At 43.9% G+C, this 25,985-nt stretch overlaps 1 protein-coding gene across 1 annotated transcript in view; it reads right to left on the reverse strand.

Moving 5' to 3' along the window:
- MBTPS1 (membrane bound transcription factor peptidase, site 1) overlaps positions 1–25,985 on the reverse strand; it is a 56,336-nt gene that overhangs the window by 15,626 nt on the left and 14,725 nt on the right. The window contains exons 4-12 of the mRNA XM_037815903.1: positions 23,810–24,013; positions 21,438–21,548; positions 20,871–20,980; positions 18,721–18,837; positions 17,968–18,035; positions 13,460–13,562; positions 11,442–11,593; positions 8,808–8,969; positions 1,969–2,113 (exon numbers count right to left, since the gene is read on the reverse strand). Coding sequence (XP_037671831.1) covers positions 1,969–2,113; positions 8,808–8,969; positions 11,442–11,593; positions 13,460–13,562; positions 17,968–18,035; positions 18,721–18,837; positions 20,871–20,980; positions 21,438–21,548; positions 23,810–24,013 — 1,172 coding nt within the window. The remainder of the gene's footprint in view (positions 1–1,968; positions 2,114–8,807; positions 8,970–11,441; positions 11,594–13,459; positions 13,563–17,967; positions 18,036–18,720; positions 18,838–20,870; positions 20,981–21,437; positions 21,549–23,809; positions 24,014–25,985) is intronic.

Below are 25,985 nucleotides of genomic sequence, written 5' to 3' on the forward strand. Positions count from 1 at the left end.
GAATATTAAAAAATATTCTAACGAAGAAGCAAAGAGAAGGGATTTCTAATAAATGCTCCTGTGACCACAAGTTAACATTTGAGAAAAAAGTTAACTTTTGTCTATCTCTTATAGCACATATCACAACTACATGAGATGAAAGAATTAAATATTTAACAAACATATAAAGGAAAATTGGTAAAGAATAGAATTAAGATCTTATATATCTGGAGGAATGAGTTTCTAATCTTTGCAACAATAGAAGAAATCATAAAAGATAACTTCAACTATATGAAGTTGTAAAACTTTCACACATCCAAAAAAATTTTGAAGACCACCAGAGTAACTAACATTTACGGGAATGAAAATCAATAAAGTGGGAAAACTGTTTGCATAACACATACCAAATGGTCAATTTATCTATGATATGAATATCTGGTATACACTGGTAGGGAAAATCCCAATTCTAGTAGAAAAGTAGGTAAAGGAAATGAAAAGATAATTCACGAGAGGAAATACAATTAGCAAACAAACTTAGAAAGCTATCTACACCTCACAAATAACCAAAGAAATGCAATAATGTAGCACCCATTTTATCCCCTCTAAATTTAAAATTAAAATATGTACCATCCAGAAGCAACCCAAATGTCCATCAACTGAAGAATGAATAAACAAAATGTGGTGTCTCCATACAATGGACTATCATTCAGTCATGAAAAGTGATGAAGTACAATACACGCTACAACAGAGAGAACCCTAGAAACATTATGCCAAGTAAAAGAAGCCAGATACAAAAAGCCACTTGTTATATGATTCCATTTATGGGAAAGGTCTAGAACAGAGAAAACCATACATAAGGAAATTAGATTGGGAGTTTCGGGGGGGGACTGGAATGGGGGTGACCACTCTTGGGTATGGGGTTTCTTTTTTGGGAGTGATGAAAACGTTCTGGAATTAAACAGTGGTGGTAGTTGCACAACTTCCTGAAGATACTAAAAATCAGCAAATTGTACAATTTAAGGCTGAATTTTGTGGTATGTGAATTAGATCTCAATTTTTAAAAGGTCACAGAATAAATGAAAAGGTTGCAGCAGCCAACACAGGCCCCCTGTGCAGCAGTGGCCCCGTTCCGAACAGCACGACTCTGGGAAAGCAGTGGGCAGGGCGTATCAGGGCCATAACGGTGTCCCTGTCCGCTGACTCAGGATTTCCATCCAGGGACCTTACGTTAAGGTAATAATTCAGAAGCAAAGAAAACCATATATGCCAACAAAGTCTGTGTGGACCAAATTCAGATTTCAACCAAAATGCTGAAAATCACCTAATTGTTCAAGACAAATGGTGAAATATTAAGCAACAAAAGTACACTCAGGCCGTGGATATGGTTACATTTAAAAATGTTTACAATAGGAGAACAGAAAAAATTGCACATCTCTGTCTACTAACCAAAGATAACTAAAACTAGGTATTTCAGACAAGTCTGAGAAAGAAGATTTATAAAACAGTGGGTGTGTCAGCCAGCTGGGGCAGGAAGTAACACTCTGCACCCTCCCCACCCCAACTGTGCTGCTGTGACAGTGCTAACCCAGTAAGCATGAAGGAAAAAATCATCAAAATGAAGCTTACAAGAAAGGTCATATCTTCCAAACCCCAAGGCCCATTCATATTCATAACAAAGTAATTACAAGTGGGTCCTTAATCACTGGTGGCAGACCATAGATGAAGACTCAAATGTAATTAGTTAATTCAGGAGCAAAGCTCCAGATGCCAAAGGAAGAAGAGTAAAAAAAGGGTTTCATTTATTTACACCGTTATTCTGAAAAGAATTTAGGATAAAACAAACCATTGCTCCCATTACCCCCAGCGCCCTAGGCAGGCAAAGATAACCTTTCTTTTGGTAACTTCAGAAGTAACGAAGGCAAAAAGAACCCTGGGGCCATGTCCAAGATCCCCCCCGAAAGTCAGAGATGAGGCGGAAAGAAGCTTCACCTTATCTACAATTCTTCCTGTGACTCCCATGCCATTGAGGACCGTGACGTTAACAATTGTCGGCATCCCTCCATAGTAGATGGGCTGGGAGCAGTAGGGCCACATGTAGGGACACTCAGTCAGATCTATGTAGCTGGGACTCAAACTGAAACAGAGAACAGTGTTAGAGCAGACGACATTAGATACTACAAAATACATGCATGCACAGGGAAGAGTTAGCATAGCAGCCTGACCTCTACAAGGGCCTGCCTGTGGGGGGCCCGTGATGGCACCTGGGGACAAGGCTCTGGAAGGCATGCTCTGCTGAGAAGGCCCCTGTGCCGGCCCACCCAGACTGACCACACAAATGACGACGCATGGGGAACACCTCTTTCCTTCTGTGTCTGAACTTTGGTAGTTGTGGCTGGCAAAGAAGGGGTACATGGCCAGCCTCCAATGAAAAACTTGAACTGAGTCCCAAGCGAGCGTCTCTGGGCAGGATCACTGAGCACATGCTGGTGCAGTCCACTGCTGAGGAGAGGGGCCTGGTCTGTGTGAGCCCCCAGCAAGAGGGGGGGAGCAGAGGAAGCCCGGGCCTGGAATTCTCCAGACTGCACCTAGGGTGCCTTTTCTCCTTCTGACCTGGCTGTGTATCCTGGTTGTACCACCATAACTACCTGCTGGTCCCCAGGAGACCTTTGAGAGGAGCACAAACCTGGGGGTGATGTTGGGAACCCTGTGCAAGTGGCATCAGAAGTGGTGATATGGGGGCTCCTGCAATCTTGTTTCCCCTTATGCCGAACTACGTCCCGGGTTAGCATCAGCCTTGGGGCTGAATCACTGAAAAGACATTCAGGAGGCGAGTGCTGCAGACAGGATGCAGCCCCAAGTCGACCCTGCTGATAAACTGCAACAGGCACACACAAACCTGCTCCTGAAGCTGCACCATCGTCAGAGGTATGCAACTCTGCTCAGCGGCCTAACCGTCCTAAGGATTACCAGCCTACTTTAAACATCAGCTAGATGAAGAGTACTTTATGTTAAGTCACTTCACCCAAGATTTATCAAAGTCAACTGGGTTATTTTACATATCTACAAATCAAGCAGAAGATCCGAGAGGTATGTGACTTTCATGGATAGTTACTATCAATACGGACCAGGACCAGAGGTTTAGAATAGCCACCACCTAGTTTCCAAAACTGTAGGTGGGGTGCTTGTATCAGCAAAGGGAGGGACCTGCTCTACCTGAAAAGTATAAACTCTGTTGGCACCTGTGCCCCAAAAGTCATTTCATTCAACTAATAAAATCAAATAAGAAATCATTATTCGCTAACAGAATTCAGTACCACATTAAGAAAATATTACACCGTGAACAAGTAAATGTATTTCAGGACTGTAAGGATGGTTCAGTATTAGGAAATTCATTGATATCACAGGCCATATTAAGAGGTCTAATATGATCATCTCCACAGATGCTGAAAAAAGCCTTTTACAAAATTCAATGCAGATTCCTGACCAAAAACACTCAAGAAAATAGCAATTGATGGATAACCTCTTACTATGATGAAATATAGGTACTTCAGTTCTAAAGCCAGCATCCTACCTAATGGGGAAAAACAAGACGCACTGCCTATGAGAAACAATATAAAGACGCCCACCATCTCCACTACTATTTAACATCACCCAGTTTAAGGGGACAAGAGAAAGAAATTAAAAGAGAAAGAATTGGTAAAGAAGTAGTAAAACCATCTCTATTTCCATTTGATATGTTAACATACCTGGTAAACTCTAGAGAATCAATAATAAAATAGACTCAAATAATTCAGTAACTTAGTAGGACATTAAATTAATATACAGTAGGGCTGGGGAAGGGTGGCGGGATTGAGAGGTGACTGCTAAGGGGAATGGAGCTTTTCTTTTTCGAGTAATGAAAATGTTCTAAAATAGATTTTGTTGAGGAATGCACAACTCTGTAATTACACTAAAAGCCACTGTGTATATACCTTGGATGGACTGTATGGTATGTATGTATATTTCAATAAAACTGCAAAAAATAAAAATAAATAAAAATTTAAAAACAGCCAGTAATAATAACAGTAACAAAGAGAAATCAATCAACCCGCATATGTTATTAGAATAAAAATTAACAGAAAAAAAGAACAAATTAAAAAAAATTTAAACCACTAAAACTAACCATAAGATAAGCTACATATCAGCCTTATGATTTTAGCACAAAATCTACCTGATTTGTTATTTTATTTGTAAAAAATATGTTTATTGAAGGCCCACTATGTTCCAGGACCTGTTTTAAGTAAGGTACAACAGTAAATAAAAGAGACAAAATTACAAAGTTACATATCATATGAATCTATTTATATGAAATGTCCAGGAAAAATAAATTTATAGAGATAGAGAACAGATTTGTGGTTGTCTGGGGTTGGTAGGAGCCAAGGTTGAATGTAAAGAGCAGAAGGAAACTTATTTGGGAGATGGGAGATGGCAGATTTGGGAGATGTTCTAAATGTGAACTGTGTTGATGTGCACATAGCTCTGTAAATTTACTAAAAGTCATTGAATAGTACATTTTAAATGGGTGAATTTTACGGAATGCAAATTATACCTCAGTAAAGTGTTTAGAAGAATAACGTAATAGAAACAGATTAAAAAAAAAAATAAGAAGAAATCAATCAACCAGTTAGAGGATATAATAGTAGAGAAAGCCCCAATTACAAGAGCAAAAAAGATTAAATACTTTGAAATATACTTAGCAAGAAACATGTAAAATCTATAGGAGGAAAACTGCAAAACCCTCCTGGAAGACACAAATGTGTACTTGGGCAAATGGAAAGATACTCCATTTTTGTCTAGAATGATCAACATTAAAAGATATCAGTTCTCTCTAAGTTCATTTAAAATTTACTGCAATCCTGATAAAAATACCCACAAGCATTTTTATGGAATTATGTAAGCAGATACTAAAGTTCATATGAAAACATTCAAGAATAGCCAGGAAAACAGTGAAGTAGAAAAAATTACAAGGAAGAAGCACCCTACCAAACATGAAAACATAAGCCTGTACAGTGATAACAGTGTGGTACTGGTACAGGGACAAACAGACCCACGGAAAGGAACAGAAAGGCCCCGAGAGAGACACAAATGCGTGTGACAATTCAGTGTATGATTAGGATGGCATCTCCAACAAATGGGACTAAGATGGATCTTTAAATAAACAGTGCTGGAACAACTTGGTCGCCATTTGGGAAAAAGGTAAAATTCGAGTCATAATTCATACCATGCTCAACAGTCAATTTCAAATGGATCAGGGAATCTCAGTGTAAATAAAACGTAGCAAACAAGTACTATAAGAAAACATGGGTAAATCTCTGACTTCGGTGCACAGAAAGGCTTTCCATGACTCAAAATCCAGAGGCAACACAATAACACAGACTGACAAGTTTGACCACATTTAAAACTCCTTTTCCACGGTAAAAAAACACTTTAAACAAAGTAAAAAGACAACCAAAAATTGGGAGAAAATGTCTGCAGCGTATATCCCAAAGGGCTAATATCCCTAATATATTACAACATTTTAAAAAATGAGAAAAAGGCATGAACAATTCAAAAGAAAATTCTAAAAATGGCTCTTAAGAAGAGAGAAAGTGTTCAAATGGACTTATAGAGAAATGTGAATTAAAACAGTACTGTAAAAAGTATGACAGCGCATTCTGTTGGCAAGGCCGTGGGGACACTGACGCTCCCCACCTTGCTGGTGGAACGCAAATGGGGACCCCACCTTCTGGAGGGGAACCTGGCAAAACCTAGAAAAACTACCTACGTACGTAACTTTGACCCAGAAATCCCATTCTGGGAATTTACTCTGAGGATACACCTCCAGCAAAACTAAAACACAGAGGCACAAGGTTATCCACTGCAGCAAGTTTGTAATTGCAAAATACTGGAAACAACTTCTGTGCCCTCAGAGGGGAGCAGGGGTAAATCAACAGCCCTAGACATGGTGCAGCCACGATGGAGGAGGACACGCCTCATGAACTGGCAGGGAGTGGGCTCCAGGATACCGTAAAGGGGAAAAAGTATAAAAGAACACAGTCATGCTGGTCTCCTGTGAGGAAGGGGTATAGGAAAGGGCGCCTAAGAAAACACACAGCTACCTGCTCGCTTTGGTGCAAAAAGAAACATAAGACGAATAAACCCAAACCAATGTGGCTGTTACCTTCAGGGTGAGAGAAGGGTGGGGGGACAAGGGAATGGAAATAGAGTGGGCACGACAAGGGGGTGACACTTCTCTGGGTGGACCCTCTTGTGTAGTTCTGACTTAAGCACAGATTCAATAAATAAATAGTGGGGGGGAATCCAAAAAGGAACACAAACACTAAAAGTTAACCCAACTGTATTACAAATGAACAAAAAACCCACACTGATGAGGGTGAGGGAGAAAAGAATGAACCTGAGTAACTATGGAAAACAGTTCAACTGTATTTTGTAAGATTAAGATAAAAAGGACTATACAAAAATATTGTAGGCAGTTATTAAATTTCTCATAAAGAGATGGGTTAGAAGCTCTGAAACTGTGTGTACATCAGGACTGAGCGGACTGAGCAAATAAGTGAGTATATTGTGGAGAATGAGAGCCAGGGTTCTCACACTAGAGAAAGGGATTAGACAGAGGAAGGGGGAAGGCTGGAGTGAACCTCGTGGTATTGGACAGAATCAAGAGCTATCACACGAGTTCACGGCTTTAACACACACATGCAGAAGGGCAGATATGGACAAAGGTGCAGATGGGTGTGTTTGTGTGCAATGCACACACAGATACATTCCCTGGCTCTCTCTGCTGAAAGGAGGCCTCGAAACATCCATGAGCACAACTGTGAGCAAAGTGAGAGCCCAGATCTTGGCTTCCAAGACACTGTCCTCCCATTGGAGCACCAGGACTGCTTGGAGAAAGAACTGATACCAAGACTGCGGCAGGGAAATATATGACAGAATCTTCTGAGGTGCCAGAAAGTAAGCAAGTGCTTGAAAAAGGATGGGGACATGTTGGAAGGACACAGAGGCCACCTAGAAGGACCTCCCAACGGCCAGGGCAGAACCTGAGCAAGAAAATAAGCAATGCTATTAATGGATGGATTATAAACCACAGGGGAAAAAAATCCATATTTTTACACAAATATAAATCCATGAATAAATCAGTGAATGGGAAAGAACATATAACTCTTTCCTACAGCAGAATTCCAATTAATAAATGCAGAAAAAATGATGAAAACAGAAAATCACCATGTGGAAACTCCATAGTACTAAACACCGCAGGCAAGAACCATCCAGGGAGACTAAAATCAGTGAATGAAAGCATGCTAAGAAACAGGACACTGCATCATCCCCAAGTGTCCCCACAAGATACTCACTAGTCACCAAGGGAAAACCAGTAACTCCAGCTGCCCCCAGCAGCCCTGGCCCAGGATGCTCAGACCCCCAGCTGCAGGGCAGGTGACTGGGGCCTGGCATTGCCGGTCACTGCCCCTGACCAAGGCCATGCTCCCCCGGGCTGTTCCCAGCCACTGACAGGACACAATGGGGGCAGAACTGCAGGCTCATGCCTGAAGCCCCTGGGAGTCTGCAGCCGGGTGACCGTGGCTCAAGGACTCCACATCGGCTGGACCTTCCTGAGCCTGCACCATGGTCAGGCCTCTTCCCACCGAGCCATCCGCCCCCTTCTCTCTTTCCCAGGCTCAGACTTGCCTCGTGGCCCTAGGTCTCTTCCCGTAGACTCAGGTTCCCGTCCTTTTATCCATCACAGGTATTCCTCCCCCAGATAAATCTCCCGCACACCTATCCCATCTTGGCACTTGTTTCTTGGAGATTCTAAACTGACACACTACCCTAACCAAATGATCAAAACAAATATTACCACAATAAGACAAAGAAAAACTGAGGAACTGTGGAAAACAGAAAAAGACTAAGGAGACATGGCAATTAAATACAACATGTGATCCTGGACAGCAAAAGGACATTGGTGGAACAATGGGCAAAATCTGAATAAAGTCTGCAGATCACAAAATAATATTTACCAGGGTTAATTTCCAGGCTTGGATACTTGTCGCAGGCTTATGTAAGATGTTAGCATTCAAGAAAGCTGAGTGAAGGATGTATAGGTTCTCAAGTATGATGTGTACAACTTTCTTCTAAGTATTCAGAACAAGAAAGAAAAAAATCTTGCCCAAAATATGCCCTCAAACTAAGCCATCAGAAAACATTAAAAAAAAAAAATACCCAAACTGAGAGACAATCTATAAAATAACCATCCAGGATTCTGCAAAGGTGTCAGAGTCACGAATGACACTAAAGGAGAACTGACTGTCAAGGATCGGAGGAGACCACAATGACACAACAACTACACGGGGTGGCGGACCCGGCAAACCTGAAGGAGGTAGGTCTGCGGCTTCATTACAGCACAGCACCACCTCCAAGGTCCTGGTGTTAATGGCTGCGCCGCGGCTATCGAGGAGGGTGGCACCAACGAAGCCCTGGGTGGACGGTGTGTGAAAGCTCACTGAACTATTTCTGCAAAATTTCTGGAAATCTAAAATTACTGCTGAGGAAAAAGTTTTAAAAAGTAAAAAGTGACGAAAGGAGCTCATGATTTTTTAACCATTTATATCAAAAAGGAAAGGGCTCAGGACTAACCTGGGTAGAAGGAGCAGCACGAGGCTCTCACTGGGGGCCCTGAGGGCTGGGTGCGGAGAAGGGGCTCTGCCTTGAGGCCTGGGTTCTGGGCAGTGGGCACACCCCCCTCGGAGCCCCAGGAGGAAGGGAAGGGCAGTGGGACCGTGGAGCATACAGACCTTGCCTGTGGCTTGTAGCTGTTGAGGATCTGATAGGCCCTCAGGAGGTCGAGCTTGCCGTGGCCCTGCTCAAACATATTGACACCAGGGAGCCTGCGGGCGGACGCGATCAGGGCCTGCTTCATGCTGGCAGGGTTCACCAGTTCACGCTTCTGGACCGTGCTGGGGGGAAAGCACAGATTTGCTCATTTTCTCTCAAAAACGAAGATCAGACCATTCCTAATGTGCAAGCTGCAGACATGTGACCTCCAACCTTGTCTGACAGCTAACGGGGGCAACAAGGGAGTGGATGCAAGGTGAGAGGGAAAGCATGCACTTTCATACCTGCCTCAGAACCGACCACTCAAGAACCTTCTAGATGGCTTTTGTGAACAATGATTTATGGGGTTAGTGCCTGTTTAGTCCCACAGGGCTGCAGGAGGCAAGCTAAGAGTAACAAGCTTATCCAGAGAGAGAAAAAGCCTGCTGGGAAAAGGGAGAAGACAGCCTGGGAGGGAGGCTGGCTGGGAGAAGCTAAGTCAAACCGACAGATTCCAGAGAGGGAACTTGACACAGGTTGGGCGAGAGGCCTGGGGAGGAAGAAGCCAAACTTGCCTTTTTGTTTTCAGATCTGGAGGCCTGGTGGATGCAGCCCACTAGAGCAGGGCAGACCTGAGGCCGTGTTAGCATGTCACCATCAGAGTGCATCTGAGCAAATGGTGACACCCAGCTCAGCTTGGCGAGGAACTGAGGGACACTCAGCATCTACTGCTTAAGGACACCAGTGCCAAGACATTCACTTTTGTATGTCTAGTACTATAAATATGAGTAAATTTTAATCCCTAAATGCAGGTGAAAAATCCCATAGGCAAAGAAGGGAAAACTTACTCTCCTAAGTTCCTAAATACTTTTCTATGATGAGGATGGTCTGGGCATTTAAGTATTGGTTTTCTAACAGGTCTAGATGGGAAATCCAACGAAGAGAAGTAAGAGAAGATCAGACAGGGTCGACTTCTAATGACAGAATAAAAGAACGGCTAAAAGCCCAGCTACAGGTCAATAATCTTCCTCCCGTCTTGCCCACACAGTGAAATCAGAGGTTAGGTTCTACATATTTTCTTACAGGATGCTGTGAGATTGGGAGCTGAGGAAGTGCTTCCCTGTCGTGGAATGTCTATCATGAGCCTTTTGTCAAGCTATGGAAGTATCTCTGAACCAACACAACAGCATTTTTATCTACTGCAGAGAAATGAGGAGTGCTACAAGCTTTCTTGATGCTGAAAATATCTGTACTCCAAGAAGCCCATGGCAATGAAAAATACAACCTTCTCTCCCCCATTTGCTTGACAGCAAGGAGATCTGATGGGTTCAATGGAAAATCCTGAGAGCTCATCACCTGCTAACAATCATGGCAAATGGGAGACCTGAATCAATATTTTCTGTTATCATAGTTAACAAGAGGACACAGACGCCCTTGCTATCTTCTCTCTACCAGGCCGGCACGAGAGTAACAGTGAACCAGGTAACTGCAAGGACTGCCTTCCTCCTCTCATTTTTTCACTTCATGTAACATGAGGTAAGGAAAACAACTGGGAAGACAAAGACAGTTTTCCCAACAAGCAAACATTTATTCTCCAGCAATTACTCTGGCCAATTTCAACCCCTTTCAAGAATTCGGCTTTAACTCTAAGGAAAGGATGGGGAAAGGAGAAAAGAGCTAGACCTCAACCTGTGTCAAGGATTACTTGTAAACAAAGACATCTCTGGCATTAGAAGCTAAAATCAACATAAGTTTACTTGCTTTTAAAGAGAATCAAAAACTTTCAAATATACAGTTATGTATCTTATTGCCACACAAAAGCACATTGAAAGCCTCACTGAGACAGGAAAAAGTAAAATTTCTTTTGGGGGAAAATACAGTGACAAAATAAATGCTAGTTTGAAAGACACCTTTTTATAACTTTCTGAATATGGCAACATGGCCCATCAAACTAAAAGTCCGAGTGAGTGTATTCTGATCCCGGCTCTACAATCTTTGAGAGCTTGGCAGTCTTCTAGCTTCATTATTTGCAGAATTAATGACTGATCACTAAGCTCTATCCCAACTGTTTTCAGGATTCAATGAGGCCAAGAGAATAAATAACTCGCAGAGAGAAACTTACCTTTCATAAAGGAGTAGGGACAGACTGGTTTGATATCTCCTTAGATAAGAGAGTAAATTAAAAGATGGATTCCCAAGAAATGGGAAGATATGGAAAGAAAATATCTTATTTTTCTTCCCTGACTGATGGAGACACTTGTCTGGCTACACCAAGCACAGTTCTAGCACATAAACTGCATACTAAAACAAACAAGAAAGAACGCAAACATAAAATAAAGACAGTAACAGGTATTTTACCTTGAGCTGTGCTTTCACGGCTTAAAGCTCACAAAGCGCGCACACATGTATTTCATCTAAGGCTCATAGCAATCCTCGGCGAAAGGAGGGCTTCCCACCTCTTCAGAAGACACGAGGAAACAGAGGCAGAGCCAGGCTCTCCGACGTGCTTAAACGCACGCACCTCACTGGTGGGAGAAGCGGGACTCAACTCCCGGCCTCCGGCACTGGGTCACCTGTCCTGACGCTGGAGCCTATCTCTGCTGAGCGACACTCACCTCACTAGCAAGGTGACAGCACCCGCCACCACCGGAGAAGCGACGCTGGTCCCGGAGAGGGCCCGGCACCCTCCTTTCACACCGGAACCCCTCACTCCAGCACCATAGGTGACGATGTCAGGTTTCATACGGCCATAACCTCCTGGCAGCTCCTGTGGAGAGAAGGAGCCAGTTCTCGCCCAGCACACATGCTGGGACACCGTGCTGTGTAGTTACGGGTGAGGAAACCAGATCACATCTGTGGGTCATTTAAATAGAGCATCACCTTAGGAAAGTACTGGTTGTAGACGGAAATTCTATTTTCTAGGTTTGATGATAACTTAGAAAATAAAATTATTTTGGTATGTTTTACAAATAACCAGCATACTAGCAAGACCGTAAGGCAATTAAAAAGCTAACATTTTTATTTTGCTAACATGTCAGTCTAGAAACCAGAAATGGGACTTATCACGAGACTAGAAACTGGAAACTGATTTATCTCTAAACTTAAAATTAGAGCTATGTTAGAAAAATTAGAAAATTAATATCAAAAATTAGAAAAGAAAGAAACCATGTTTCTGGTTGACAAGGGGAAAAAAAGTACTTGCCATAGCACGCTATTTCAAACTGCCACAAAAGTAAAAATCAGAAACTATTTATTAAAGATAAACATAATTGTACAAGTAACCTGAGATAAGATCTTAATTATTTTCCTAAGCTTCCTGGAATCTGGGGCCAAACGAGAATTACAATAGGCTCTTCTATTCTGCCAGATAAAAGTAAACCAATATGAAGGAAAAAAAAATCTCTCATGGTCATCAAATATAAAAGGACTCTGGATCATATATGTGGGACACAGAGTAAATATATCTTCACCTGCAGATCTGTAGATGACTCAGGAACATTTCTCAAAAGGTCATTAAAGACCAGGCCTTTGCTGAAGGCCAAGGGCATGATTCCTTCATAATTCAGGGAAGGTATTTACACAGGGAGCAGGCACTGTTGCCTGGTATTTGACAGTACAAAGAGAATGCTCAGGGAGCACAGATGGTACACAACACATCTCTGGGGCTGACTTCCTCGGGGAGGCGGGGGGGTTCCACCGGACTGTGGCTTCAATTCAAAGAGGTGGCATCTGAGTGCCCGTGGCGGGGGCCTGGTGGGGCTGACCATCTGCCTTAGGCCCCGGGCGAGGCGCCAGGAGAGGTGAGACAGCTGTGGTAGTAGGCGCCAGGGAAGACCACCCCATCACGTGGACGCAGGTGTGGAGAAGGCCAACCATGTTCACAGGAAGCTTGGAGGCCCTCCTGGGACTCACCCGAGACCTCAGAGCTCGGCCCACGTGAGTGAGAACACAAGAGATGACCTGACCCTGGAGAGTGCCAGGGGCTGGGCTGGGCTACCCCTCAGCCGCCTCAAGGGTCAACGCACCCACAGGCTCCCCCAAGACAGCACCCCATTTTGAATCAAACTCTTTTCTGATAGGAAAGGAGAATGAATCTGCTGCACAATCAAACCCTAAGTAGCTGAATTAACCTGTGGGAGTTATTTCTTTTCTTCAGCTAAATACAATAATTTCTGTTTTAGCAGATTTGATGGTAAGCTGTTCTCACTAGCTTCCTCAGTTTTTTAAGGCCAATACTGTTCAGCCTTAAGACTTGGGACAGCAAAATCTTCTCATTAGTAGAGAGGAAAATTTCCTACCTTCTACTAAATACCACAAGCAGGCAGGAATCCAATACACCCAAAATGTCAGTTACTTAGAAGTAAGTTAAGAAGAAGGAGAACTAGGAAGGCTCTCGCTTTCCCCCATGTGGCCAGCATCCGGCCTCCCGACTGGCTCTGGATGACTCATGGGGAATGGCAGACGTAGAGGGTCCAGAGCTCCTGCCTCGTGGCTGGGCAAGCACTGCAGCCCTAGTCACCCAATCCGTGAATTTGAGGGTCAGTCAACGTTTTCCATGTGTGCACCCATAAATACATCCTGACACTTTTAAACAAATGATGACATCTGGCACATTAGACTAAGAAAAGCTTACCCAGGTTGTCATTCCCCTAGAAGAAAAGCGGGCGATGTTATCTTCAAAGTCAATGCCTCCTACTCCAATCACATCCATTTGATCAGCAGGGTTATTCAGAGTGCTAAACGGAGGCAGAGAAAAACAAAAGAGAGAAGAAGTTGTGCAAAACAAGTAACTCAAATAAGAGCAAATACTCCCAGAAAACCTAAGACTTTCTTAAGTACCTTCTGCAGCTTTGGTGGACTGCTGTTTCCAGAAACACTTCCTCATAGTGTCCTGTGAAAACGCCATGTTCCTGGTCACCTTCGTGCCATGTTCACCTGCTTGCCCCCCACCTGAACACCCCTTCTCTCCTTCCCTTCTCTGCAGCTTATCATCCTTTGGCCCAGCTCAAGATTCGCTCTTCCCCTCACTACTCCAGGCCTCAAGGCTCACCCTGTTCTCTGAGCTCCACAAGACTCAGCATCACAACTCGTCACCTAATCACTCTCCAAGTGTTTCAAATGTACTCTTCTGCCTCCCCTTCTCTGGGAAGGCACTACATCTGCCATCTGCACCCACCACGGGCAGGAGGGTAGACAGGAAGTGACAAGGGCTGGGCCTTGAGTAAGCACATCACAAAGGAGAGAAGTGGCTGATGTGAGTTTTTGCAGTGTGTTCCTCTAGGAACTGTGAGAATGGCTATCTTTATTCTGTAATCTTGAGCTCCTTAGAGGAAAGACAAGGAATGGCAGATAAAAACCATGACATTCTCTTCAATACCTCAAATGCACTGAATTTGAAAAAAAAAAAAAAAAAAGATAGTGTAATGAATAATGCAAAACTGTCTAAACTATAAAAGGTAAGTCAAGAAGCTGAACTATTTAAAAGAATGAAATAATCTGTTACAAAACGGTGTTTTCAATCTGCATTTCTGAACCTTACCTATGATGGCTTTGCCACCCAAAGAATGAACCCTTTGACAAATCGATAATGACAAGGGATTCCAAGTAGCTTAAGAGATGTTAGTAGCAAGATGTCTAGTGCTTGTTTTTTTAATTAACTATTTCAAATCACACTGGGTCAAGACTGGCCCCCAACACAATACCAGGTATTTGTTCAGAGGCACCCACAATTATCTTTGTTTGGCTGAGGCTGAAATTTTACAAATTGATTTCCATGAACTTATGGTGCAGAAGTTAATATAGAAATCGCTGAGAGAACATCCCACTGAAGCTGATACAAAAAATGCCAACTTCCCATCCTCCCTCTACCTGTCAATCCCTATAATTTTCAGTGTGCTCTGAACCCATAAAAATAAGCAAAATCATGAAGAGGGTCAGGCCAGGAAAGAAAGCAATCATTATGGGCACTGAGAAGGCAGAGCTGCAGCTGAGTCTCCCTGGCACCATAAAGCCTAGTAAATTGAGTGTCAAGGGGGCCAGACTCAGAGAAACAAACCTGTCACGGAGCACCTGGGGGGTGGACGCCTTGTTTCCAGGCTGCTGTCACAGCTGGATTGTGTCCCCAAAAAGATACGTTCAATCCTAACCCCCAGGACTCAGAAGGTGGCCTTATTTGGAAATGGGGTCTTTGCAGGTGGAATTAGTTAAAATGAGGTCACCCTGGAGTGGGGGGAGAGGGGAGCCCTTAATCCAGTATGATTAGTGTCCCCTGAAAAGGAAGAAAAGAGACACGGAGACTGAGGGCACAGCGGAGGAGGCCAAAGGAAGACAGAGGCGGAGGCTGGAGTGATGCAGCCACGAGCCAAGCCATGTCAAGGATGGCCAGTAACTGCCAGAAGCTGGAAGAGGCAAAGAAGGAGCCTTCCCTGGAGCCTTTGGAGAGCAGGGCCGTGCTGACACCTGGATTTGGGACTTCTGGCCTCCAGAGCTGGGAGAGAAGAAATTTCTGTTGTTTTAAGCCAGCCAGTTTGTGGTCCTTCATTACAGCCCCAGACACTAGGACAGGTACTGACAGTGCCACACCTGCAGGGAACAAGGGTGGCACCATTCTCTGACTGGCACTGGGGGCAGCCGTGCGGAAGCCCCAGCGGTGACATGATCATCACCACCCGCTGGGCTGTGATAATCATGTGCCATCCCCCACCGCTGCAAGAGACGGGCCGGCTCCACAGCCACACAGAACAACTTGGAGACAGGGCCTTCCTCTCAAGGGTGTTCTCCCATGTACTGCACACTAACAATGATCCAATCAGAAGCCATCAAGTGCAAGTGCCCAGAAATGGCACAGGGTTTGGTGTGCAACTAGCTGAGGGACAAAGCAGTCGGAATAGCATGTGAAAGCACTAGTAACCAAGACGGATGAGGAGAGAAAGAAAGGTATGCCAGGAGGAGCAACCGCAGGATCAGGCATCTGGAAACTGAACTAAGCAGGCTGCCATGGGGTGACCAGGAAGGGGACTGGATGTGAGGAGACGTCCTGGGGCAGCGGGAGACCAGGAGAGCGGCTTGCGCACCACGGCCCACCACCTGTTCTACAAATGATTCCTTCACATACTGTCTACGGCGTGACAGCAGCAGAGCTGGGCAGCTGTGACAGACCCCACACACGGCCCACAGAGCCTAGATGGCTGCATGCTGGCCCTGTGCAGAAAAGGTTTGCCAACTCTGGGCCAGAACCCTGAGGACCCTGAGAACCAACATTTGACTCAGTAGGCAATAATAAGCCGGTGAAGATTCTTAAATAAGAAAACTGCCAAAACATATATTTTAAAAGTAGAAATACAAGGAAAAAAGGAAGGACCCACAGCAAGCGCGTGGTGGGCGGCACACACTGTCCTTGAAGACTCCTCGCACCCATTGTGCCCAGCAGAGACGCTGCCCTCCCCATGCAGGGTGGAAGCTGAGGCCCAGGAAGTGACAGTCCCCGGTTTGTCAGTGGCAAGTCCCATTCCTGGGCTCTTCCCACGACCCACATCAGCCACCCTAGAAGAGGACGAGAGAAGACTAAAAGCAGGGAGGTGGACGAGCAACATAACTGATAACCTAGGCCTGGGTGCCAGGAAGCGACGAGGGCTGTGCCATGGGTAGGGATGTGAGAAATGGGAAAAGTGGCCAATGTGAGAAACTTTATTTAAAGGGAAAATAAGAAAAGCTGACAGGGATACATAATTATTGGTGTTTTCCATGGTACAGCTATAGCTATGTGTGTCCCACTTAGACCCGGGAATCATCACACATTACAGGTGACATAGCAAAACCAGAGCAGGATGGCTACCCTGGACCCTTACAAGGGGACAGGATTGTTTACTGAATGACAATGAGGTTGGAAGGAAATAAGTGCTGATATGCCACATTTTTGACCTATAAAAACCTCAGTTTCACAGAGTTCAACCTAATACTACACCCTAGATCCCTTGTGGAAGCTCAGTCACGCCTCCAGACAACTCTTCTTCACACTTCACAGAAGGGGAAACCGAGCTCCGGAAGTGAAGCTGCCTCCCTGTAAGTCAGCGCTGATCTGTGGCAGACGGGGGACCATCTAACTTCAAATCCACAGCACTCCCCTACTCCAGGCCCCTCCCACAAGGAATTCTGAGGCAAACGAGCATTCCCTGTGGAGACCCCCCCAGCAGGGACTCCGAGGAGTCGGAGCAGCCGGACCCAGCGAGCACAGGCTTCGGGTCCTAAACACACACCCTGCTTCAGTGCCGACAGGGACACACGTCGGCCGAGGGTGCACAGTCTCACTCAGAGGACACAGTCCACGTTTTCTCTTTTTTCTTGGTGATCTTCTCAAGCCCCTTGTCACAGAACCAAACTGCACACATCCTGGGTACTCAACAACTGAGGGTGATGAACATCCTACTCTAGAAGCATTTCAAGCACAAGATGTGATTTTTGAACATGATCTACAGAATAAACTCAGAGCTGGAGGTAGAAAGAAAACTGGCATCTCTAACCTGACAAAAATTTATCACCTGAGTCAGGAGCTGACGTTTCGAATCTCATGCACTTTAACACACCACAACTTTCCAGTACAAAGCAACATGTCTGTGGCTCTGTTCCGGCTGCTCTCCTCCTACCTGACCCCTCTTGTCAGCGCCCAAAGCATCACATATGTGCCTCTCCGATGAGTCTGTCCTGTTTTAGTTTCATTGTGTTTGGCCCTTCCCTCCCCTGTAAGAGCAGGCAGTGCATCTTATTCACCTCCTTACCCCACCGAGCCTCATACATAGTGGGTCTCAATAAATACTGTGGCATCAGCTCATCTCTAACAGGTTTACTTTCCTGATTGATTATGGAGGAAAAAAATAATTCAAATAGAAACTTTAAGCCTCTAAATTACTATTTACAGCAAAGTTTCAAAAAACTCAAACAGAAACAGGATCAGGTTTGAGTCAGAAACTGTGGAAGCTGAGTGGTAGGTGAACAGGGGTTTGTCATGTATTCTCTCTATTATTGTATGTACTCCGTAACGGAGAGTTTTATACTGACAGACAGACAGGTACAGAAAGCTACACAGACAGACAGACAACAATTTTTCAATCATTTCAGGAAAAGCCATCTCAAAGGTCCACTTACCCATAAAGAGGCCCATCGTTGCCAATAGCAGAAACCATGATGACGTTGTTTGCTGTCAACTCCCACACCTACAAAGTCAGTGAGCATTTCCTTAGGAAATTCACCACTTTTAAACAATAAACACATACCTGTCCAAAAAAACCACAAATTCTAAAAATAGTCCTAAAAAAATAATTAAGGAGAGCAACAGGGCAGGGAACTCTTCTACCAGCCAAACGGAAGACTAGCAGTTGGGAAGGTGGACATGTTTAGTAACTAGCATGCTTAGAGAAGGATGAGTCCAGAACACTGGCCCAGGCACAGTGCAAAGCCCAGACACCAGCTTCCCAGCCACCTTCAGAAAAAGAAGGGGCTTTGTATTCAGATAAGAGGGAATCTAGGAGGCACTGAAGGCCACTTGTAAATCCCTACTTCCCTTGCTTCTAATACACTGGATCTATGTAAATACCCAGTTCCAATCCTCTAATCTGCTGGATCTTTGTAAATACTTCACATGCCTCTAATCTGCTGGATCTCTGTAAATTCCTACTTCCCATGCCTCTAATCCACTGGGTCTATGTAAATACCTACTTCTGATGTCTCGAACACACTGGATCTGTGACATGCAAGCCACTAGAGCTCAGGTCATTATCCACCTGCCCCCAAAAAGCTGTGACCACCTGGGCGCTGCAGAAACAAACCCTCGAGGTCAGCGTGTGCAAGGGCAAAATCACCCTCAGACTCAACATCCTTCTGCGTGGTGACACAACCGACCTTGTCAACAAAGGGATGGTCCATGAAGTCGGGCCCACCGATGCTGAGGTTCAACACGTCAATCTTCTTTAAGATGGCGTAGTTGAAGGCGTCCAAAAACCAAGACGTATACGACACCTGGTTAATGATAAAATGATCGTTTTAGTAGTTCAGCGAAGTCTGAAAGTGCTACCACCAAGTTTTTACTTTCTAGGGAAATACACAGAGTCTTAACAGCATGAAGTATTTCTTAATATTTTTGACTAACTTAAATTTCAGAAATAAATCTCAAGTACAGATAATGCTCTGAAATGTAAAATGCTGTCCCAGAAACTGCAGGTCCTTCAAGTTGGATTCAAAGGAGGGAGCTGTGTTCTGAGGCTGGTCTACCTGTCAAGCTTGAATGTACAGCTCTTTATCTTCAAGTACACCTTCCTCAATAGAATCCCAAACTTCTGGCTGTCCCTCTTATAAGAGAGTCAGTCCTAAGACACTTCTATTAAGTGTTTCCAAGTGGCCTATTGTATTTGTCTAGTATTCTCTGCTCCTAAATAGACTGAAGAACAGATGGCATCGATTAAAATAAACATACTTCATAAGGTTATTTCTCTGATGTTCACGTCCTCCTAATTCCCTTATAGAAGTTAACTTCCTTCTTGTATTACCATTTAGTTGTTTTTGCTTTTTTTAAAATCCAAAATTAAGTGTACAGTATAAACAGAATCAGCCTAGTAAGTATTTTTTAAAAGGCTTTTATACATAAGACTACATGTTTATATTTGCTTGTATAGCAAAAGACATCCCCGTGAACTTTGAAGACATAATGCTGAGCGAAATAAGCCAGGCACAAAAAGAGAAATATTTTATGTTACCACTAATGTGAACACTGTGAAAAATGTAAAATAAATGTCTTTTATTGTACAATGTAAGAGGTCTAGCAATAGACAGCAATTATTGAAGGGGGAATGATAATCTAATAAGAACAGATAAGTTATGAAGGGCAATCTTAATGTTCCGGGAATGCTCAGGAATGACTATGGTTTGTTAATTTCTGGGGGGGTATGGTAGGAACAAGTTCGCAGAAATGTAGTTATTTTAGGTTATTTGTTTTTCTTATTCCTTTGTTGGGTTATAATCTATTTTCTTGGAGTAGGGTAGGAACATGTTGGAAGCAATGTAGTTATTTTAGGTTATTTGTTTTTTCTTATTCCTTTGTTTTGGTTTTGTTTGAAATGTTTTTTTATTGTTTGCTTTTTAAATTTTTTGATAAAGTTAAAAAACAAAGAATGAGTATGAAAAAAAGTAAAACAATGAGAGGAGGAGGGGAATGGGATGTTTCAGGTGTTCTTTTTTATTCTAATTTTTATTTTATTTTTTGGAGTAATGCACATGTTCAAAGATTGATTGTGGTGATCAACGCACAACCATGAACAACTGATTGTACACTTTGAAGGACTGTATGTTATGTGAATATATCTCAATAGAATTGCATTTAAAAAAAAAAAAAAGACATCCTTGGCAGAAGAGGGATAAGACAGTAATACAGTATCACATGAGAAATGTGAGGAAGCAGAGTAAGAACCTACCAGACAGAGGGCAGGCCCAGGAGACTTACCACCGTACTGCCTTGCAATATTTTTGAACTATGCATTACTTATTAAAACGTTAAACTTTAAAAATAAATAAATACTACGACCTTTGCTCTTTTCTATAAACTGCTTTCAAATGAAGAGTAGGAGGAACGAAGCTTTTAAATTCACTTTTCCAAACACCATGCTAGGTAATGGGGACACAGAAAAAACAGTCCCTACCCTTGCAGCAGCTGTAAGCCAATGGAGGAAGCAAACAGGGAAACAGGCGATTATCCTACCATGTGGGAAGTACAACAGGAAGTGTGCCCAAGTAGTGGTGGCACAGAGCCTTAGGCAAGCCCAAGGTCAAATGGAAACTGGAGAGATCGAGGAGGGCCACAGTACACAGTGACCCCAGAGCAGTGTCTCTGGAGTCAGACTGGGCAGGGGAAGGCAGCAGAGCAAGAAGGGCCAGCCTCAGACAATGGACATATGACCGCACGATGTGAGAGGCAGTCAATACCACTGAACGTGTGCTACTTTTAAACAAGTACATGATTTCACTGTTTTTACATTTCATTATCAACTTAAAACTCTTACCTGATTATTGGTAAAGACCCTGAAAATATGGAGCTCTGCATCTGGAGCAAATCCCTGGCATTCTCTCATGCTGGCTATTACGCCTGCCACGAATGTGCCGTGACCCAACCCTGTTGCCCAAGAGGAAAAAAAATCATAAAACACAGGTGATAGATCTGCCAAAACAACACATTTCAAACCGTCACTGCCACACAGGTCTCGTTCTCGGGGCCCTGGCTGAAGGGTCTCTGTGGCTTCTCCACTGCCTGCTGCTTGGGTCCAGGGGCACAGGCCCAACTGCAACCCAGCCACTCCCACCTCCTTTCTGAGGAGCATCCTCCCCATCCAGGCACCATCACCCCGACTCGATTCCCAGACATTCTCCAAGACATTCAAAAAAGTTTCTGCCATGACAAAAGGCTGCAGTAACAGCTTGGGTTGGTCCGAATAATTGTTATCCACCATTTAATCCTTAGCACACAAGAAAATATGCTCTTAACTGAGGATGGGAGCAATGTGCTCAGTCAAAACATGAGGTCAACGTGATCAGAAAATGTGTTGCTTGGGTCCCACCATGCTGCAACCTACCATCATCCAGGGTCCTCTCGTTGGTCCAGTTGGTTCTCTCCTTCACGTTTTTGAAATGGGGATGCTTCTCGCTCAGCCCAGTGTCGAACACAGCAACTCGCACGTTAGCACCTTATTCCGAAAGAAGGAAAACACAGTCATGCTTAGAGAAATCACCTTTTGAGATATCTGCCTATAAAATACATTCCTCCTTGGGATCCATAAAGAATGACGTGTCACAAAGAGCCAAAGCCTGCCCAGTGCGCAACAAGTTAGGTAAGACGCTCCAGTTCCTAGGATCTGTGTGTCTCAGGATGCCTGGGGGGCCAGCTGGCTAAGACTAAGAAGACAGAATCGAGGGGGAAACACCACTGTTCGCTGCTAAATGAGGCTTGAGCATAAGCAGGAAGTGCACCTGGACACTCCTCAATTGCCACCGAAGCGCAGGAATGGAAGCGACCCCTCCCCAGGCCTCGAGTCCCTCCAGGCGGCGGGTACCACCTCTGACTGATTTGCCCCTTCTGGGTAAATCAGGGTTAAGGGCACCTTCTTTACTTTACTCCAGGTCTCCATCCCCCCACCTCCTTGGAGAGGCCCCACAGCATGAAAAGCATCAAAAAATGACAAATCCAAGGAGCAGGGTGTGGCACCTAAAGAAAGGGGTAACTATTCCCATTCCAAAAAAAGAACTATGATTTCCTGAATGCTCTTCATTAATAAGAAACTCTGCGGAGGGATGGCAACAACAACCAGGTATAATCATATATTGAGGAAAACCACCGTAACGTGCACTTTCTATAAGGATGAGTCTACTTCAGATACTAGCCAAAAGCCATCTGCAACAATGTAAAATACAAGTGATTTCGTCAGATCAAGGAATTCCAAAAAACAAGGTACTTGTATTATTTAGCAGTTAACCAATGCAATGAAGGGGGTGCCTTCCTAGAGTGAGAGCTGGGTTTAAGCATCAATACCACGTTAAACAATCAACTATACTGAGGGTAACGATCAAAACGTATTTCTTACTTTTTAAAAATATGCATACAAAAAATTGAGAACCATTTGGTTTTTGAAATAAAAAGTGCTTTTCTGAGGATTAGAGAATTTTTGCTCTGTGAAGGAGTTCTCATCCTAAAAGAAGGATAAAACAAGAAGAGATATCATTTTAATAAGATGTCAGCCTACCAGGTTTTAAAAGTATAGGTACCTCGGATTGGAATAGATAGAAGTAAATACCTGAAACTACCAAACTCCAACCTAGTAGTCTGGACTCCTGAAGACGATTATATAATAAAGTAGATTACAAGGAGTGACAGTGTGATTGTGAAAACCTTGTAGATCACACTCCCTTTATCTAGTGTATGGATGGATGAGTAGAAAAATGGGGATAAAAACTAAATGACAAATAGGGTAGGATGGGGGGATGGTTTGGGTGTTCTTTTTTTACCTTTTTTTTTTTTACTCTTATTCTGATTCTTTCTGATGTAAGGAAAATGTTCAGAAATAGATTGTGGTGATGAATGCATAACTATATGATCGTACTGTGAACCGCTGATTGTATACCATGGATGACTGTACGGTATATGAATATATTTCAAGAAAACTGAATTAAAAAAAAAAAAAAAAGTATAGGTACCTCAGGCAATTGAAGGGCAAGGAGCTAAGGAAATCCGAGGCAGGATGAGAGCCTGGAAGTCAAGGAGATATGGGGGAGGAGACCCAGGCACTGTGACATACTGGGGGGGCACCAAAGAACTGGCTTGCATTTAAGAGTCAGGGTACAAGCCTTCACATTAGTTAAAACAGGAATTTTCTGCCCTGGTGAATCAACAGGGGAAAAAATTCTTTTTGGTTTTGAATTTTACTTTCATATGGTATGGTCACTAATAGTGCCTCTTGTCCTGAAACAAATGATCAGCAAGTATGATAGTCAGTTATTTAGTAATTCTGAACACATGACACCAAACTAGAGGGATAAATTAATCTCCATCAAGTTGCCCAAATCAAGGTAGCCATCTTTTTCAAAGCTAATTCCCTTCCTAAGAAATGATGCATGTCTGCTCGACTTACAGCCACCTCTGGCCATGAGCAGTGGTGTGTTTGTTCCCGTATGTGTTGAAAGGAGGGAAATACTCAATAATCACCCTCTCCTAATCTCAGAAATAGGAAACAAAAAATAAGATACAAACGGTGAAGAGGATTAAGCACACAGGAAAGCCACAGACATAGATGCCCATCATAAATGTAGTCAAAGACAAGAGACAGTTGACTACGTTCAATTCAGATATTTACAAGAAGTGCTCAAGGCCCTGTGGCTTTGGCACTAGGCATCTGAGAAATCGGTTTCCTTGGATCCCGGACTTCACGCAGCCTCCCGGACCAGTAGCACCCACCTGTGTAGCCCATCTGCCACAGTGCATCTGCCTGCAGGGTCTGGGCGACCTGCCGCGGAATGGCTCTCAGCAACCGCCGACTCGAGTGTCTTCCTGTAGCGTGCCAGAATCCAGAGCCCAGGGAGAGGCTGGCTCTTCGAAGGGGACGTGAGGATTGCCATTTCTGGCTCCATCTGGTTTCATTACAGGGCACTATAGGATCAGCTGGATCCAAGGAAGAGAACAGTCAGAAGAGAAAGGGAAAAGCACTTACACCACACTATTCCTGGTGGAGAAAATAATCTAAACACAGAAATGATTCCCTTTCAAAATCCTGTTTGAAGGAGAGAGAGATTATCTCTTTCCTAGAAGAATTTTCTCAATGCTAATTATAGGACATTAGTTAACTAACATATTATTTCCAAATAGTTCTTAACTTGGGTTTTTCTAACCAATGTAAGACAGAGAAGGAGAGATAATTTAAAAGGGAAAAAAACCAATTGTGACACTAAAACTGAAAAAACAAAACTGATTTTTCATCAGCAACTTGTTCTCCTGAACCAACGAAGGAAAAAAGTTGAAGAAAATGGCCATTAGGCAATCATGAAGTATTATAGTACCAGATTTCTGGGACAGGAAAAAGCCAGGTTATCCCATTAAACCTACTTCTAGCTAAACATCAATAAGACCTTTGTTTTTATCTTCCTGGTTTGTTTGGGAGTGACTGGTTTTTTAAGGACAAAAAAAAAAAAATCAATACAAAACACTGGGACTAGCAAAAAGGGCTCTAAAGAAGTAAGACACTGCATTCTACAGCTGACTCAGGAAGTCACACTATGCAGATTATTTAACCTCCTCCCATATGTGCTTTTTAAAAAAATTCAGCAAAATTTCAGAGACCTCAGGCCTAGTATATAACAGACAAGGGAAGAAGAGCCAAACTTTATTTCCTTTTCCTTCCAATGAAAGAAATGACAGTAAATGATAATAAGACTAGCAACTTATCACAATGGCTTATGATAAATGGGAAAAAAATGTTTCTTTGGAAATACAAATGCTTTGGAAAATGGTATATAATAAAGAATGCAATTTATTATTTCAGTATAAACCCTCCAGATGAGCCCAAGTTGTAAGGCAACAGGAAGAAACAAGCTCTCAAGCTGATAAGGGAATCACCACGCTCCCGCCATCCTCACACCTGTTCAGCTGATGGCTTAAATATGCCCAGCTGAGTGCCCTTGTGTGTGGTCATGAGGCTTAGGGAAAAACAAGATGAAACCCACAGAAGAGATGTTTTGCCAATGGTGGTTAGGTGAGACAGGGCAAAAAAACACCTCTGTGAAAAATACTAGATAAAAGCCAGAAAGTGACCCAGAACACCAGTTCCAGTGATGCACCAGCTGGACAAGGTCTGCTAAATCCACAGGGACTGTGCATTTGGTGAAACTGGGAGGTTAAAGAATCCAAAACGAGTGAGCTGGCTGAAAGTCTGGCGGCCGCACTGCGGTATAGGGAAACCATGGGTTGGCGTTTGGAGATGGACTAGTTCTTTTTAAAAAAAAAAAAAAAACAAAAACAAAAAACCGGGGAGTAGCTGTGGATATGATGGGGAGAACCACACAGTGAAGCACGGCAGGAATGGGCTGTACCAACGTCTCGGTCTCTGGCATGGAGGATAGCCCTTCCCACATCCGCTGCTGATTGTCTCGGGGCCAGGGGGGCAGAGGAGAGTCAAAAGGAGAAAGAAACCGCGCCCCTTGCAACCATCTCCCCAGCAGGCTGGGGATGCTCCTGCCCAGGACCGGACCCACAGCCCAGAGCCGCACCAATAAACCCAGCGTGACGAAGAGTGATTCCCGCAGCACCACGCACATGCCACAGTATCAGCCGTGGACAGTGGCCTTTAGTGCACCCACAGCTAATTGCCCCAGAGCTGGGAAGGCGGAGCTGTGAGAAGAGGGGGAAATTAACACGCCCCATTCAACCATCTTTACAGCAGGCTGGGAATACCCCTGCATGGTCCGGCGGCCAAGTGCTTCCCTGAAGGGCTGGCGCACACTTGTGACGTGACACAACCTTCCCTCAGCAGAGGTCCTGGAGGGGCACAGCTGAGAAGGGGGACCCATTCAGAAATCCCAGGGACCCTAAGCCAGTGCCAGGGACTTGAGGGTCAGCGGCAGAGATGATCTGTGGTGGG

The sequence above is a fragment of the Choloepus didactylus genome, chromosome 22 (assembly GCF_015220235.1).
Source record: "Choloepus didactylus isolate mChoDid1 chromosome 22, mChoDid1.pri, whole genome shotgun sequence".
Lineage (NCBI taxonomy): Eukaryota > Metazoa > Chordata > Mammalia > Pilosa > Megalonychidae > Choloepus > Choloepus didactylus.